Genomic DNA, 14804 nt, shown 5'->3' with positions numbered 1-14804 from the left:
AATATTTTCTGGAAACTTTAAGAGCTCCTCAGCTGCTTAAGTTTTGGAAAACACAGGGTACTCAGAAGAAAATAGCATTATTAATGCCTCCAATATAGAAAAAGCACTACTATGAGCACAAATTTGGAACACAGTCTACAGAGATGTCCTGAAGGGACAGAAGCCTCAAAAATGCCCTGAACCAGACAATTGAGCAGAAGCCAGGAGGTCTGTTTTTTCACGAGATTGACCATATTGCCCAGGCTTGTCTGAACATGCCCTGCAGTCCAAGTGGGCCAGATGTGTGTGTGCCTTTTGCCACGTTTGAAGAAAAATGATTCTATAGGTTAAAGTATCAGGTTTCTCCCTCTTAATCTTTCTTGTCACTGGCCATCATTGTCTCGGGAAATCTGTAAATACTAGCCCAAAGAGTGAGTGCCTTGCTTTGCCTTGTCCAAGATTTGGGAGAAGTCACAACCCTTTACCCTGCAAGCCTGAGAAGTCAAGCCTTGATTGTCTTGAAATTTGGAATCTGAGCTGTGCTTCAGTTTACCCAGAAGGACTGCAAGCGCCCCTCACAGTAACGCATTGTAAAGCCCAGGAGCAGACAGATGTGTCTTGCCGGGCTGACAGACAAACCCTGGAAGAGCCAAGTCCCTGGGACAATTTTGTTTTATTGGAAGAAGCAACAAGAATCACTGTGAAGATTGCAGCTGGAAGAACCTCTCCAAAACAGGCAAAGCTACAAAGGTGACAAGCTCTGCAAGCCTCAGCAACAACCAGTTTTCTAGAAAGCCTTGAGAGATAAACCCTGTCTGTGCTACAGCAACAAGTTGCAGAAGCCCACAGAAAGTAAAACTGTATTCCTGCAGCTTTCATGTGTTTGATGTCATTTTGGTTTTGTTTAAATCCCCGTGCATGCCACGTGGTACCATGATCTGTAGATTATAAATGTTGCAACTGAATGTACTGGACTAAAGTGATTTCCAGTGAGTAATCTATAAAATTTGATTTTTATAAGTATCTATTAAAAGGTCTGTTGCCCTAGAGAATTCTAGAGTTCCCCCCCTTGTGGACAAAGCCGGCATGCTGCCGAAGTTGTTCTTTTTTTCTTTACAGATTAAATTTTTGTTTCTTGTTTCTGTTTTTTTGCTAATACTGTTTAAATTGTTACATGTTCCTGCTGGTGAGGTATCCGTTCCACAACTGAATAGTTCAAACCAGTAAATAGGTTTTATTAATATTTTTCATGGGATTTTTTAAATTAAGTTACTAATATTTTTATTAATCCTCCAGCCTATTAAATATTAATAATAATAACCAGACATTCATAACAAGTGAAGAGCGATGTTACAAATGTCATGGATGGGAAGAGTCTTGCATCTGGAAATAAGTTTGCACCTTAACAGGTTGTTGTAGTGTGGTGGGCTGAAATTCCCCTCCCACATTGACAACATCAGACTAGCTCAGTTCAGAAGCAAATGAAGCTGTATTTACAGACAAGAACTACAGTCTACAATGGAATGTAAAGACTATGTACAAAGTGTGCCAGTTTAGGCTGGGTGCCCCCTGCCACTGCTGCATGAGATACACCTCTGGTGTCCCAGGTACCTGCCCATTAGGGGTGGACACAGGAAACGGCGTATTTCTACCAATAAATCCTGCGCCTTATAAAGCCATCTGCAGAGTCATCCTCTTCCTCTTTCTTCCCTCTCTGCTCCCATGGGAGATGTCCTCTGTTATCGGGTAATGCCGGGGGGGTATCTCAGGCCTCATAGGCCTGACTAGGCCTAATGCCAGGAGGAGAATGGAGTGGGGGAAGGGGGAGCAGTCTCAGACCTGGCCAGCCTGAGACTTGCCTAGCAGTGGGGGGGGGGGGGGGGGGGGAAGGAAGTGCCCTGAGGGATTGGGTAGACCCTCAGGTGGGAGGAGGGAAGGATTGGGAAACCTCTGGGTACTGTGTGGGGGACTCTGTATGCTTTGGGATGTTCTTTTCCACTATGCTTTGTAGTTTGTAGGTTTTTTTTCTGTATTTTCACCAATCGCTTTTCCACTTAAACTTTCCATCACTCTCCAATCCGTTTGCGTGTGTCATTCTTTTGTCCTTTTCGGGGCAAGAGATGTTCTGGCTGGCCTCAAACCAGCACAGATTTTTGGTAGCAGAGGATGGTTCCTGCGGAACTCTTCAAATTGGTTTGGAGAAGTGCAGGGGGTGGAAAAGTTAAAATGGTATCTGGGCGTTGTTGTTGTATTTGGTGGCTGGGCTCAAGGCTTTGTGCTGGCGCGATCGTGTGAGCGTTTTATGGGTTCCGAGGGGACACCCTGGTGCATAGCGGTGGTGCAGAATCCCGTCTGCCCTTCCAAGCGGCAGCGGTGATTTTGTAGCCATTTGCTTCAGGGGGAAAGCTTAAGAATGCGGTGCCTGTCTCTTTCCTTTCTGTTCCCTGCAGCGCCAGCGGCAAGCAGAGCGGCGCGGAGCCAAGGAAGGGGGAGGGACAGTCGGAAGCAGACCAGGGTCGGCTTGTCCCACGGCGGTGTGGGGCTGGCCGCAGCGGGAGGTGAGCGATGGCTCCCATAATCAAGAAGGCGAGCGGTGGCTCCAGTTCAAAAGCTGCTTCCGAGGGCCTAGGGAGCGAGCGTAGCTTTGGCTGGTGTGCTGGTTTGGGGCCAGACAGATCGTCTCTTGCCCCGAAAGGGACAAAAGAATGAGACTCACACAAATGGATTGGAGAGTGATGGAAAGTTTAAATGGAAAAGCAATTGGTGAAGCTACAGAGAACTACAAACCACAAAGCATAGTGACAAAGAGTATCCCAAAGCGTACAGAACCCCTCACAGTATTCCCAAAGCTTCCCAATCCTTCCTTTCTTCCCACCTGAGGGTAAACCCAAACCCTCCAGGGCTCTTTCTTCCGCCTCCCGCTGCTAGGCACGTCTCAGCCTGGCCAGGTCTGAGACTGCCCCCCCTCCATTCTCCTCCTGGCATTAGGCCTAGACAGGCCTAAGAGGCCTTGAGGATACTCCCCCGGCATTATAGGGTGCAGGACTTATGGGTAGAAATACGTCGTTTCCTGTGTCCACCCCTCTGGGTGGGCACCCAGGACACCAGAGGTGTATCTCATGCAGCAGTGGCAGGGGGCACCCAGCCTAAACTGCCACAGCTGGAAAAGCCGTTTTTGTGGCTCGAGGGGTGGCGGCGGTTTGGATCTGTACCGCGGCTGCAGAGGTGACGGCGGCTCTCGCTGTTATCTCTCCCCTGATTCTCGGACGCGTTCCGAAAATGGCACCTAAGCACCTGGCTCCGCCTCTCTTCTCAGCTGGCTGCAGTGCAGCCACGCCCTCTCCTGGGGAGGGCTGTGTAGCCGGATGCCTCCATGCCTCGGCATGCGTACGCTCAGGGGGAGCGGTGTGCCTGTTTAACTTGGCTAATGTTTCTGCTGTGATTTGCCTTCTTAGACTCACAAATTCTGTATGACCATAAGAAAAGCTTAGTCCTGCTTCCACTAGAATACAAAGGAAGCCTCTTATTTCTTTGAAGATGTTATTCATGTAAGGCAATAAAAGCTAAGCAGAGGTATGTACAATGTAGAGGGTTTAGAATTAAGAAAACTTAGTTTTGTTTCCAACTTTCTGTATACTTACCAAGAAAGCTCTTAACCTTTTTGCTTTCAGTGCTTACAAAGGAGATGGTGTTCTCCTTGTTAGAATTTATTTTTTAAAGTATTTTTTAATTTGTGTTGTTACAGAGCTCTGAGATTCTAAACTTTAAGGCAGTAATAGCAGGCAATACATAAGTAGAAAGCTGTAAGCACGTGTTCCTTGTTTAACTAAATCAAATGCTAAATGAGATCTCTGCTTATGTGTTTATAGATAAATAGATGTATGGATAAAAATACTATAAAATTGCCAGGGTGAATCTGATAAATTATCAGGAAAGTAAAATATTATATTGACACGATACAGTAACTTGTACTATGAATTGTAACAGGTTAGCCAACAGTTTATACTTCACCTGAGCCCATCAATTTCTGTCTTTAATCTTTCTCTCTCAATCACAAGACCAACTGTGTCTGCGTATCTTTGAGGGGAATGAGGTATCCGAGCAGGGAGGAGGAACATCTGTTCAAAGAAATAGGAAAGCATCAGTATCAGAGAGTGCTTTTTCTTGTCCTTTCCCGGCCCCCCAGCTCACTACTACTGCTAATTGTCCCACTTTCCCCTATCTTTTGTTGATCCTCTGATGATCCTTTGCAGCTGGCACCTACTTTGGAACTAATAGCCAAGCAGACACTGTTTCTTGCTTCCTCAGTGCATGATTAGTGTTGATTCAGCAATCAGCAGTGCCTTCATGGCAGTCAGATGCTCTCCTGTTGGTTTGATCATCATTGCTGGACACAATTGAAATGAAAATCTAACCAGTTACTTATCTGGAATTTGTAAATTTACTCCAGTTTCTCAGTAGCAGAAATGTAAATAAAGAGCAACCTTTTTGTCAGCTCAAGAAAATGTCTGAAGTAATCAGCTGCAAGTATCCCTCAAACACATTGAGCACTGTAGAGAAATGGCTAGAAGATAAAAGGCCATGAGCTGCACAATCCATGCTAACTAACTATAAACAGGATGACATGTCCTTGAGAAGCTGATAAGAGAAAGCTTGGCAAAGGAATAAACAGGAGATGAAGCCAGGTGTTAAAGCTGCAAGGCAGAAAAACATTGCCGATATCATATTCCAATCAGCATACAGTAATGGGCGCGTGAACAATGTATTTTAGCCAATAGCGAGCTAATGTTATTCACGTGGACAGCACATAATACTATAAAAGCCTGTGTCTTACAATAATAAATGAGCAAGATCCTGAACTCATATTGGGTCTGTGTCTTGACTCTGGCTGAGTGGGATTTTAACTCATATTGAGTCCGTGTCCTGACTCTGGTCAATCTCCTACATTTGGCGCCCGAACAGCGCCACAGCCCAGCCCGCCCGGCCTGGCCCCGGCACGGCCTCACTGCCAGCCTCCGGTGGCCGCAGTCCAGCCGAAGGCAGGGCAGCACCACCCCACCACCGCTGCCACGGGCAAGGGACCCGGGGGCCGCCTGAGCCGAGAGAACTGCACCGCGGCCCGCCCCTGAGGTGTGCGGACCCCGCCAGAAAAGCCCTCCAGCCTCTATCATAGGAATCCACCTCAGCCTGGACCTGTACTTCGACACCTATTAAGGTGAGCCACCAGGAATATAATGGGACAGAATCTAACAAAGGAAAAGGATTTAGTCATTGGAATTTGGAAAACGCTCCTAAAGCGTAGAGGTGTAAAAGCTAGTGACTATGATTTAAGGAGGCTGCTTTTATGGGGTAAGCAGCAGTGAACTGAATCCTTTCACAGTTCCGCCTTTAGTGTTGCTGCTGGCAGAAGCTGGCTAATTATTTATGGGATACCTTAATGAAAGGAGATAAAGAAGTTGTAGATATGGCTACTACCTGGTGAATGCTTAATGAAACGCTAAAAGACACCAAGCGAGAGCAAGATAAAAAGGAAGCGACATTTAAAACGGAGCTAAAAGAAAAGGGAATTGAGCTGGGGATGGGGGAGATAACCGCCCCCTTTGCCCCTTGCTGCCCAGCTGCTCCGTCAGCGCCAGAGGAAAAGGGCACTGGAAAGTAGAAAATCCTTTTCCTAATGAGCAGCTTAAAATCCCTATGAAGTGGAAAAGTCCCTGAGACTTTGTTCAATTGTCATTGAACACCCTAACGATCCTCAACAGCAGCAGTAATTTTCCTCCCCTACCTTCTGATAGTGAGGAAGAGGGTGAGAAGGAGATCTCACCCCGGGCTGTGAGGTCACAAAAGACTGTGGGGGGAGGAGAATGTCGACTTTTACCTCCCTGTGGTCTAACTGTAACCCCTCCACCACCATCGAGACTTTGGCAGCTGGTTCATCAGAAAGCTGCTTCAGAGGGTGATTTGGAAGTACCACATACGATCACCACTCCAGTGTGTCGTGAAGGCATCACATGCCCAGAATTATGCCCCCTGATACCAGCTAACTTGTCTTAACATATTCTGGGAAGTCCCCTCTTCCGCCCTCCTTTCCGGAGGGGAAGACAAAAGGTTCAGGCGCCAGCCTGTCTCCTAAGGGAATAAACAACTGCAGGCACCCATCTCAATGGGATGCCTATGCTCTGTCCATCTAAAGGCATAATTCTAGCTTCACCTTTCTATACGTGGAAGCAGGTTGTTGGCAAGTGTGCCCATTGGCTAAGTCCAGCCTTGAGTGTCTATAAAGATTACTCCATTTTGGTGCCACGTTGCTCTCTCCTTTGCTTTCACTCATCATGCAACTCACGATTGAGTAAGCTATAAGCCTACCCATGCAAGCATACTCGGAAGCCTCTGCGAACATGGAAGCCAGCCCACAGAGTGTGCATCAAGGACCCGCAAAGGATGACCCCGTCACCAGAAGCGATGTAGACCCAGTCGAAAAGGACTGAGGGAAGCCCCCAAAGAGGGTAAGATGTAACCCAAAGGGGGAAGGACTAGCCCAAGCCTGGCTGTCCAGAAATGCTGCAAGCTAATTAAGCAGCCAAATAAGCAGAAACGCATCTTGCGTGGCCCCCGCAGACCACGGGAGTGAAAGGAGCCGCCCCCTGTGGCCGCTCCGCAGCCCGTATCAGGGCGAAACACCCGGGATTTTCCCCGAGGGAAAAGAGAGAACAAAGATTAGCCTCTCCATTGAAGTCAAGGCAATGATTGTACCATTATAATTTAAATGGAAGCAGTCGCCAAGAGAAGCGGCAGTCAGCTCACCTCGAGCCGAGCTGAAGGGGGGAAGCATCGCGTCACCGCACACCCCACCGGAGACCTGCCTACAGGAAAACTGTCCTCGATCGTAGGGTTGAGCACCGAAAAGACCTGGCCCTCCTGAGCCGTCCTCCGGTCAGGGAGCCGCACCCCTCCCCAAAGACCGTGGGAGGACAATGCCAACCTTGCCCCCCCCACAGAGCCGGGAGGGGGAAAGAAAGCGCCGCCCGAACGGGGCCAACCTCGGGCAGAAGCAGATACCCAGCGAGCCCGCGTGATCCGGCAATTTGTCTCGCTGCATGTATCTTTCATGTGTATAACGTTTAGTAACGTTCTATTCAAAGCACCCGCACATAGCCACGTGATATTTCCAGTTTAACCTGCCTTGTGATAACGTTATAAATATCTCTTACATAGCTAGCAGCCATAAGCGCTTTGTCGAGTCTCCATCTAGTGGACAAGTGGTGGAACTGCACCCTTTCGTTCCCTTAATTAGAAATTGACTGCAAATATTATAATTGGGTATAATTGTAAATACTAAATCAGTTATGGTCTATATTATTACAACCGTGCATCTGAATCAATATATATAAACTAATTAATCAAATATTAATAATAAACAATAGTTTCATAACTCATATTTTCATAATTCATAATTAATGATCATCATCCTCCATCCAATATTCACCTTCTCCATGACACAGTGCAGATGCATTCCCTTATGAGTGTTTCTGATGACTGTAGTGAGCCCATGGCTTTCCCTGTGGAAAAAGCAGCTCCAGGGACTGGTCAGCAGTATAACCATCAAGTTTGGGGCTCAGAAGTCGTGCAGGACTTGCACGCAAGAAAGTAAACTGTTTAGAGATATTGTTAAAGAGCAGGGGAAAAGCATGGCTCGGGAGCAGAAATCTGTCCTAGAGGCCTTTCAGAAACTCTTTAAGCAACATGAAAAGTCTATTGGTACCTCTGCTCTTCAGCGGATGCTCTTTTCAGCAACCAAGCACCACCTTTCTAACACTAGAAGGATAGGTTATGACCCAGGAATCCGGGATAAGATCAGAGATAAGTTTTTGGACTGTGCTAAGAAGGAAGATAAGATCAGAGAGATTAAAGCAGTGCCCGACACTGAGGTTGCCTTGGAGAAGCAAGTGGAAAACATTGATTGCCAAAGAGTTTTGTGTGCCTTGGGAAATCCTGCTGTGAACGAGGTGCTAACAGCTTGCATGCATAAACATCCAGAGACTTTGGCAGTGGAAGATTTTGTAGCTTCTCCCCCCAGCCTTTGAATTTTCAAACTGCATGGACATCAGTGTGGAGTGGAGGAAGGAGAATGCCCCTGATTGGGCCATTAGAAGCCTCAGAGCCGCGATGCCAGCCTGCCCTTAGGCTTGAATCCAGGAACACTGCAGGGGCAGCGGCAGCGCGATGGCAGAGGAATGGCCGCTCGCTATCGTCACCCTGTGGCCTCGGTCAACATCGCCGTAATCAAGTACTGGGGCAAGCGGGACTGCAAGTAGCTCCAGAAAAAGTGCATTGATCAGCACCTTGGAAATATCTTGGGTGTTCTATTAATGACAGCATCATTGCCCCCCAGAAGACTATGTTTAAGACTGAGTTAAAAACTCTTGCTGATGTCCAGACCCTTATGGGAGATTTGCAGTGGATCAGATTTAGAGCCACTGCGACCCCTACTCAAAGGCTCTGAAGCAGCGAGCAGAGCAGAGCAGTAACCAAGAGGAGCCAGGCTGGGAAGAGGATGAAGAGGAGTTCTTGGGGATGTCACCCCTGCCTTGTGCAAACATCAAATTTCCAGAAGTAGCAGAGAACGAATCTGCCCCTGCAGACCCGGAGGGAAGCTACCCCACTGTTCCCAAGAGACCCTCAGAGGAGAGCTGGGCTGTCCTCCCTCCGGAGCCAGCCCCCAGCAGAGGGGAGCCCCTCTGAGAGCAGTGAGAGCATCTCCCTTGTGACTCAGATTGCAAACCCTGCCAAAGCCCTCAGAATCTGCTCATCCTTCTGCACCTGTACGGCAGTCAGCAGCATCCTCAAAGCCAGCAGAGCTACAGAGCTCAAAGAGGTGGAGAGCAGAGCCCAGGACAGGACAGAGACTCTGAAAGAGGAAGAACCAATGGATCTCCGAGTCTTTGAGCTGAACTCAGATAGTGGGAAGTCCACCCCCTCCAACAATGGCAAGAAAGGAACAATTCTAACAGCTGGTAGTTTTGTAACTGACTTTTTCCAAACCTTTTACAGACTTGCAGCTAACAGCAATTAAAGGAATTCTACAGAGTGGAAAAAAAAAAAGTGCCTTCATCCCTCCCTCCCTTCCCCCCCTCCCTCCCTTCTCCCTCCTTTCCCCCTCCTTTCCCCCCTCCTTTCCCCCCTCCTTCCTTCTCCCTCCTTCCTCCTCCCTCCTTATCTCACTCCCTTGTCTTGCAGATGTTGAACGTCTGCAGAAAGCTACATTCTAAGTTTAAAGTAACAGTGTTAAGTTTTCTTAAGAAAGGTATCTCGCCATTTTATGTCAACTTGATATATATATTGTTTTTATCATTATTTCAGATTGTAAGGGATTTGGGAAATGTATTATTTTAGTGTTTGCAACTGTTGCATTTTTTACAATAAGCATGATGATTATTGACTACCCAAAAAACAAATCTGGTACTTGTAATAAGGTATGTTAAATGCTATAAATAATGATGACTGCTTATAAGTCTTTAGATATTGTGTTAAAATATTTTTCCTAATCAATAACCATAACACCGTGTAAGTGGTACTGGGTTTATGAGTTTATAGGTTAAGGTTTTTCTTTTCTTTTTTCTGGTTCGAACCTTCCTTTTTTTGAGTCTTCCGGCAAATTTCGAAAGAGCTCTATATATATGGTAAATAAGTTTTCATTTTGAAAAGCATGCATTATCTAATATATTGTCTTTGTTTGTCTTGTTTTCTTGTACATTACATTGATGGTTTAATTCTCACATAGTTTTTTAAGTTTTTAGGACCTTTTTTGGTATTAGTATGACTTAGGAGTTTATTTTAGGAACATTATAGAGTGTTGTTTTGAGTTTTGTGTTTATAAAGATTTTAAGATAAGGATTATAAGAATATCAAAAGCGACAAAAATTCTTTTCCCCTTTTTTGATACAGAGGTTTACCCTAGGGAAAAGTCAAGGCTAGGAAAGGGATTCATCTTTTCCCACCTACAGGTTTTCCTGATGCCAGCATGGCAAAGCCCAGCGCAAGACTCAAAGATGGGACAAACAGCAGTGCCCGTGAAGCTGACAATCAGCTGACCACTGAGTCTGAACACAGTGCTTGTTTAACTGAGATCAGAAGCTTCGATCTGAAGCTGATCACACGTGTGTCCCCCGAGGAAACTTCTCATTCGGGACTGAATGCCTCAATGCCTTAATGTCACGTAATTAGGGAATATGTTTATGTGCGTTTATATGTTAAGTCACCAAAATGGTATAGTTAAACGATGCTTACCCAGGAACAGACAAATGGCCCAGCCTACGTATCTGGTAAAGTTAATTCGTTATTGCAATTGTGGGGTATCACTCATGTTCCCATTATTCCCCATTCCCCTACATGGCACACTGAAGCAACTTTTGCAAAAACAAAGAGGGGGAATGGCAGGAGATTCTCCAGAGGCCCGGTTAAGCAAAACTATGTATGTTTTAAACCTTTTGCAGTTCTCGAATGATTCCCAGGAAACACCAATGATACATCACTTCAATTCGTTGACCACCACCTTTGTAGTGCCATCAGGTGTCAAAGTAAAAGTTCGGGATCTAGAAACAGGTCAGTGGTCTGATCCCTGTGAATTAATAACCTGGGGTGGAGGATATGCTTGTGTCTCAACAGGTTTTGGACCACATAGGATCCCAGCAAGATGGGTCTGACCGATGCCTTCATCATCCTTTGGATGCTGACTGCAACAGCGGCCTTTCAGATCCCAAAGTAGCTACAACACATCAAATTTAGGAAGACTAGCTTGCTGGGTAGTCAAACAAGCGAACGCCACTAATGAGCTCACAGACATGGGTGTGATGAATTTGAAGGATTGTGTTTTATGGATCTGCAAGATCACTTTAAATCTATTCACAAAGATATTCAGCAATGGATTGCCCACTCCCAAAAGGTAAAACAGGACGTCGGTCTATTTGGATTAGATGCTCTAGGCAATTGGCTGGGCCTGAGCGGTTGGCTGAAAGGGTTAGTGCAGACTGGACTCTTAATATTAGCAACAGTGTTAATTGGTTTGCTATGTCTTAGTTGTGCTTTGTCATGTATAAAACGCTTATTATTTTGCATTACCAAGTTGGCTTGGCTTGTGCGAAAAGGAGACAGGGGAATTGTAGAGAAATGGCTAGAAGATAAAAGGCCATGAGCTGCACAATCCAAGCTAACTAACTATAAACAGGATGACATGTCCTTGAGAGGCTGATAAGAGAAAGCTTTGCAAAGCAGTAAACAGGAGATGAAGCCAGGTGTTGAAGCTGCAAGGCAGAAAAACATTGCCGATATCATATTCCAATCAGCATACAGTAACGGGCGTGTGAACGATGTATTTTAGCCAATAGCGAGCTCATGTTATTCACGTGGACAGCACATAATACTATAAAAGCCTGTGTCTTATAATAATAAATGAGCAAGATTCTGAACTCATATTGGGGTCTGTGTCTTGACTCTGGCTGAGCAGGACTTTAACTCATATTGAGTCCGTATTCTGACTCTGGTCAATCTCCTATAGAGCACCTGTGATTTTTCCAGAAAAAAAAAACAAATATGAAGGGCTACTTACTCATTAAATTGACAAAGTGAATAGACAACATTTGGCTGGCAGAAGTCTGTTACTGAAGTTTGGGCATAAAGTTTTTCTAGAAGTCATCTGACTATGTATGAAGGTGGTAAGCTTGTGCTGTTCTTCAGTGCTACAAATGGCTCTGCCAATTTGGGGCAAGTCATTACAATTTCTCTGTCTGCAAAACAGAGTTAATGATGGTGTCTCACCAGGACTAGTGTCAGCCTTCCAACTAAGGGTGTTGTGTGCTCCTTTTCATTAATACCTCTAGTACATGCCAAGATTTTAGCTGGATGTACCTCTTCAGTGTGAAGTGTATTACCAGAATCTAACTGACTATACATTTCAAAACACAGGTCTATTTCTTCATTGAAAATGTCATAATACTTCTAATTACATCAAGGTAGTGGGTCTAACACATATGACTTCCATTTTAGAGGCCTGTCCCACTAGATCTAGTAATCCTTTCAAAGACTGAGTGCAGTTCAAACTTCTGACAATAGTAATGAATGACAGTTTTAGCACATCCAATAACTTGTAGTAACATTAAGTGAAATACCTAGTCTTGCTTTAGCAAGTCCGACTATGCGGGGGAGTGCACTCCTAACCCGCCTTTGCTTCCCCCTCCCCCCCCCCCTTATGGATTTTGAATGGGGAAAGCATAATGGCATGAAAAGAGACCTTTTCCTACCTCAGGGTGGGGTGTCCGCACACATAGCTTACCCCCATGCCATGAGTTTCCCACACTGTGGATGGCATGCTGGAATCCTATAGGCTGAGTAATTTCCACTCAGTATTTATGGCTTTTGGACACAATTGTCTAGAGAGGTAATAAATGGGGTGATCTAAAAGCACAAGGGAGCTTTCCTGTGATTTCTGCTACCTGGACCCTGTTTCCTCTGTGCCAGACAAGCTGCTGCTGTGCCTGCCATAAACTGTCATTTCCTGCTTGCATGCAGCGAATGTGCTATAGGCTGGGAGCACACCTTTTGCTGCAAACTTGCAGCACCCTTGTGGGTCAGACAGCTGCAGTACTTGCAGAAGCCATCTTCTCAGGAAATTTAAACACAGAGAAAAAAGGAAAAAATATAAGACTGCAATTTGGCAAGAAAGTGACTCTGGGACTGTCTCTGGTGGACTCAGCTGAGTGGTGCTTTATTTTGGTTTGTTTTCGGGGCTTCTTATGGGCAGGAGGACTCAGAGAGCAGGGAGGACTGGCAGAGTCATAATTTCATGTGCCTGCTTGGGAGGGTGATGTAGCTGGGGGTGTTGCTGGGGAGTAAACATGGGAAATTTAAATGCAGAGAAAACAGGAAAAAAAGGTGAGACTGCAATTCGGCGAGAGAGCTAGCTCTCTCACTGGAAGGCAGCAAGCAGCACATGATGGGTCAGGTGGCAGAGTGCAGAAGCCTCAGTGGTAGCCTGAGTAAAACACAAATAGCAGTCAGGCAGGATAAAAAAAAAATACTTTTCACCATCTCAGTCAAGATGTAATGTTCTTCACCTGGCAGAAGAAGATCATGCTGCTCATGCCAGCCAAAATGGAGGTGGGAACTCTCACAGAAGGATGCAATGATGAAGGTCACTGACTGCAGTGAATGCCTGAGTCTATCTTCGGTAGGAAGGAATTGTGCACGCTTTGAGCAGGTGGATTTTCTACTCAGCCATGCAGCACAGCTACAAAACTGAGGTTGAAAGATTGAAAGATGAAGTTCATAGGCTTAGGAGCTTTAGGGAAGGTGAGGACGACATTGACTGGTGGAGCCAGGCTCTGACTGCCCTGAAGAAGAGTCAGGAACACCCATTAAAAAATATTAAGGGTCAAGTAGCCCCTGTAGCCTTCCTCCACCAGACTGAATGCAGTAACTTAAGGGAAAAGAGGGAGTGGAGGCAAACAAATTCCTACCTTGCCCACCTCCCTCCACCTCTTCAACAGGGGGCAGTGGCAACAAGTTCCTGCATGGTGTAGCAGGCATGTTGCCTCAGTTATTCCCTTAACCCCCAAGGTGCCCTTGTAGAACAGTTATGACACTCTGCAAGTGCAGCCAGATAATGAGGAAGATGAATCATCTGTCTTGGAAGTATTCCCAAGATTAAGGAAGCCCAAACCCAGCATACAAACATCTTCTATCAAAGAAAAGAGTCATTGTTTTATGTGACTCCCTTCTGAAGGGAACAGAAAGCCCAATATGAGACCTCACCCACTTCAAAGGGAAGTCTGATGTCTCCCTAGGACCTGAGTTCAAGATGTGGTAAGAAAGCTCCCTACCCTTGTACAGACCACAGATTATTACCCATTATTAATCTTTTGGATAGGCAATGACAACCTTGAAAAAAGAAAACTGAGGGCTGTCAAGAGAGACTTCAGGGTCTTGGGTCAAGGGAGTGGGAGCACAGGTAGTGTTCTCTTCTATCCCCCAGTTGCAGGACCAATGATGTAAATTCAGAGCCCCAGACCCCTGAGGCTACAGAGAAAGACATGATAAAAGGGGAGGTTTCCTTGGTTGATGAGGACTGGGTTAGAGAACAGTTAAGTAAATTGAACATCCATAAATCCATGTGTCCTGATGGCATGCACCCATGGGTGATGAGGAAGCTGGTAGAGGTCATTGCCAGACCACTCTCCACTGTCTTTGGGAAGTCATGGCAGACAGGAGAGGTGCCTGGGGACTGCAGGAAGGCAAATGTTACTCCAATCTTCAAAAAGGATAAGAAGGAGAACCCAGGTAACTACAGACTGGTCAGCCTCACCTTCATCCCCAGAAAGGTGATGGAGCAACTTATCCTTGGCTCTGTCTTTAGGCATATCATAGAATCATAGAATTGTTAGGATTGGAAGGCACCTCAAGGATCATCCAGTTCCAACCCCCCTGCCATGGGCAGGGACACCCCACACTAGAGTAGGTTGCCCAGAGCCACATCCAGCCTGGCCTTAAAAACCTCCTGGGATGGGCCTCCCATTACTTCCCTGGGCAATCTGTTCCAGTGTCTCACCACCCTCATGGTGAAGAATTTCTTCCTAACATCCAATCTGAATCTACCCACTTCTATTTTTGCTCCATTCCCCCTAGTCCTATCACTACCTGACACCCTAAAAAGTCCCTCCCCAGCTTTCTTGAAGGCTCCCTTAAGATACTGGAAGGCCACAATAAGGTCTCGGAGCCTTCTTGTCTCCAGACTGAATAGCCCCAACTCTTTCAGTCTGTCCTCATAGGAGAGGTGC

At 46.0% G+C, this 14804-nt stretch overlaps 1 protein-coding gene across 1 annotated transcript in view; it reads right to left on the bottom strand.

Moving 5' to 3' along the window:
* HAAO (3-hydroxyanthranilate 3,4-dioxygenase) overlaps window positions 1–14804 on the bottom strand; it is a 72598-nt gene that overhangs the window by 30863 nt on the left and 26931 nt on the right. Inside the window, exon 4 of the mRNA XM_054396550.1 lies at window positions 3991–4097. Coding sequence (XP_054252525.1) covers window positions 3991–4097 — 107 coding nt within the window. The remainder of the gene's footprint in view (window positions 1–3990; window positions 4098–14804) is intronic.

The sequence above is a fragment of the Indicator indicator genome, chromosome 2, assembly GCF_027791375.1.
Source record: "Indicator indicator isolate 239-I01 chromosome 2, UM_Iind_1.1, whole genome shotgun sequence".
Classification (NCBI taxonomy): Eukaryota; Metazoa; Chordata; class Aves; order Piciformes; family Indicatoridae; genus Indicator; species Indicator indicator.
This window is presented reverse-complemented; position numbering and strand designations above follow the sequence as displayed.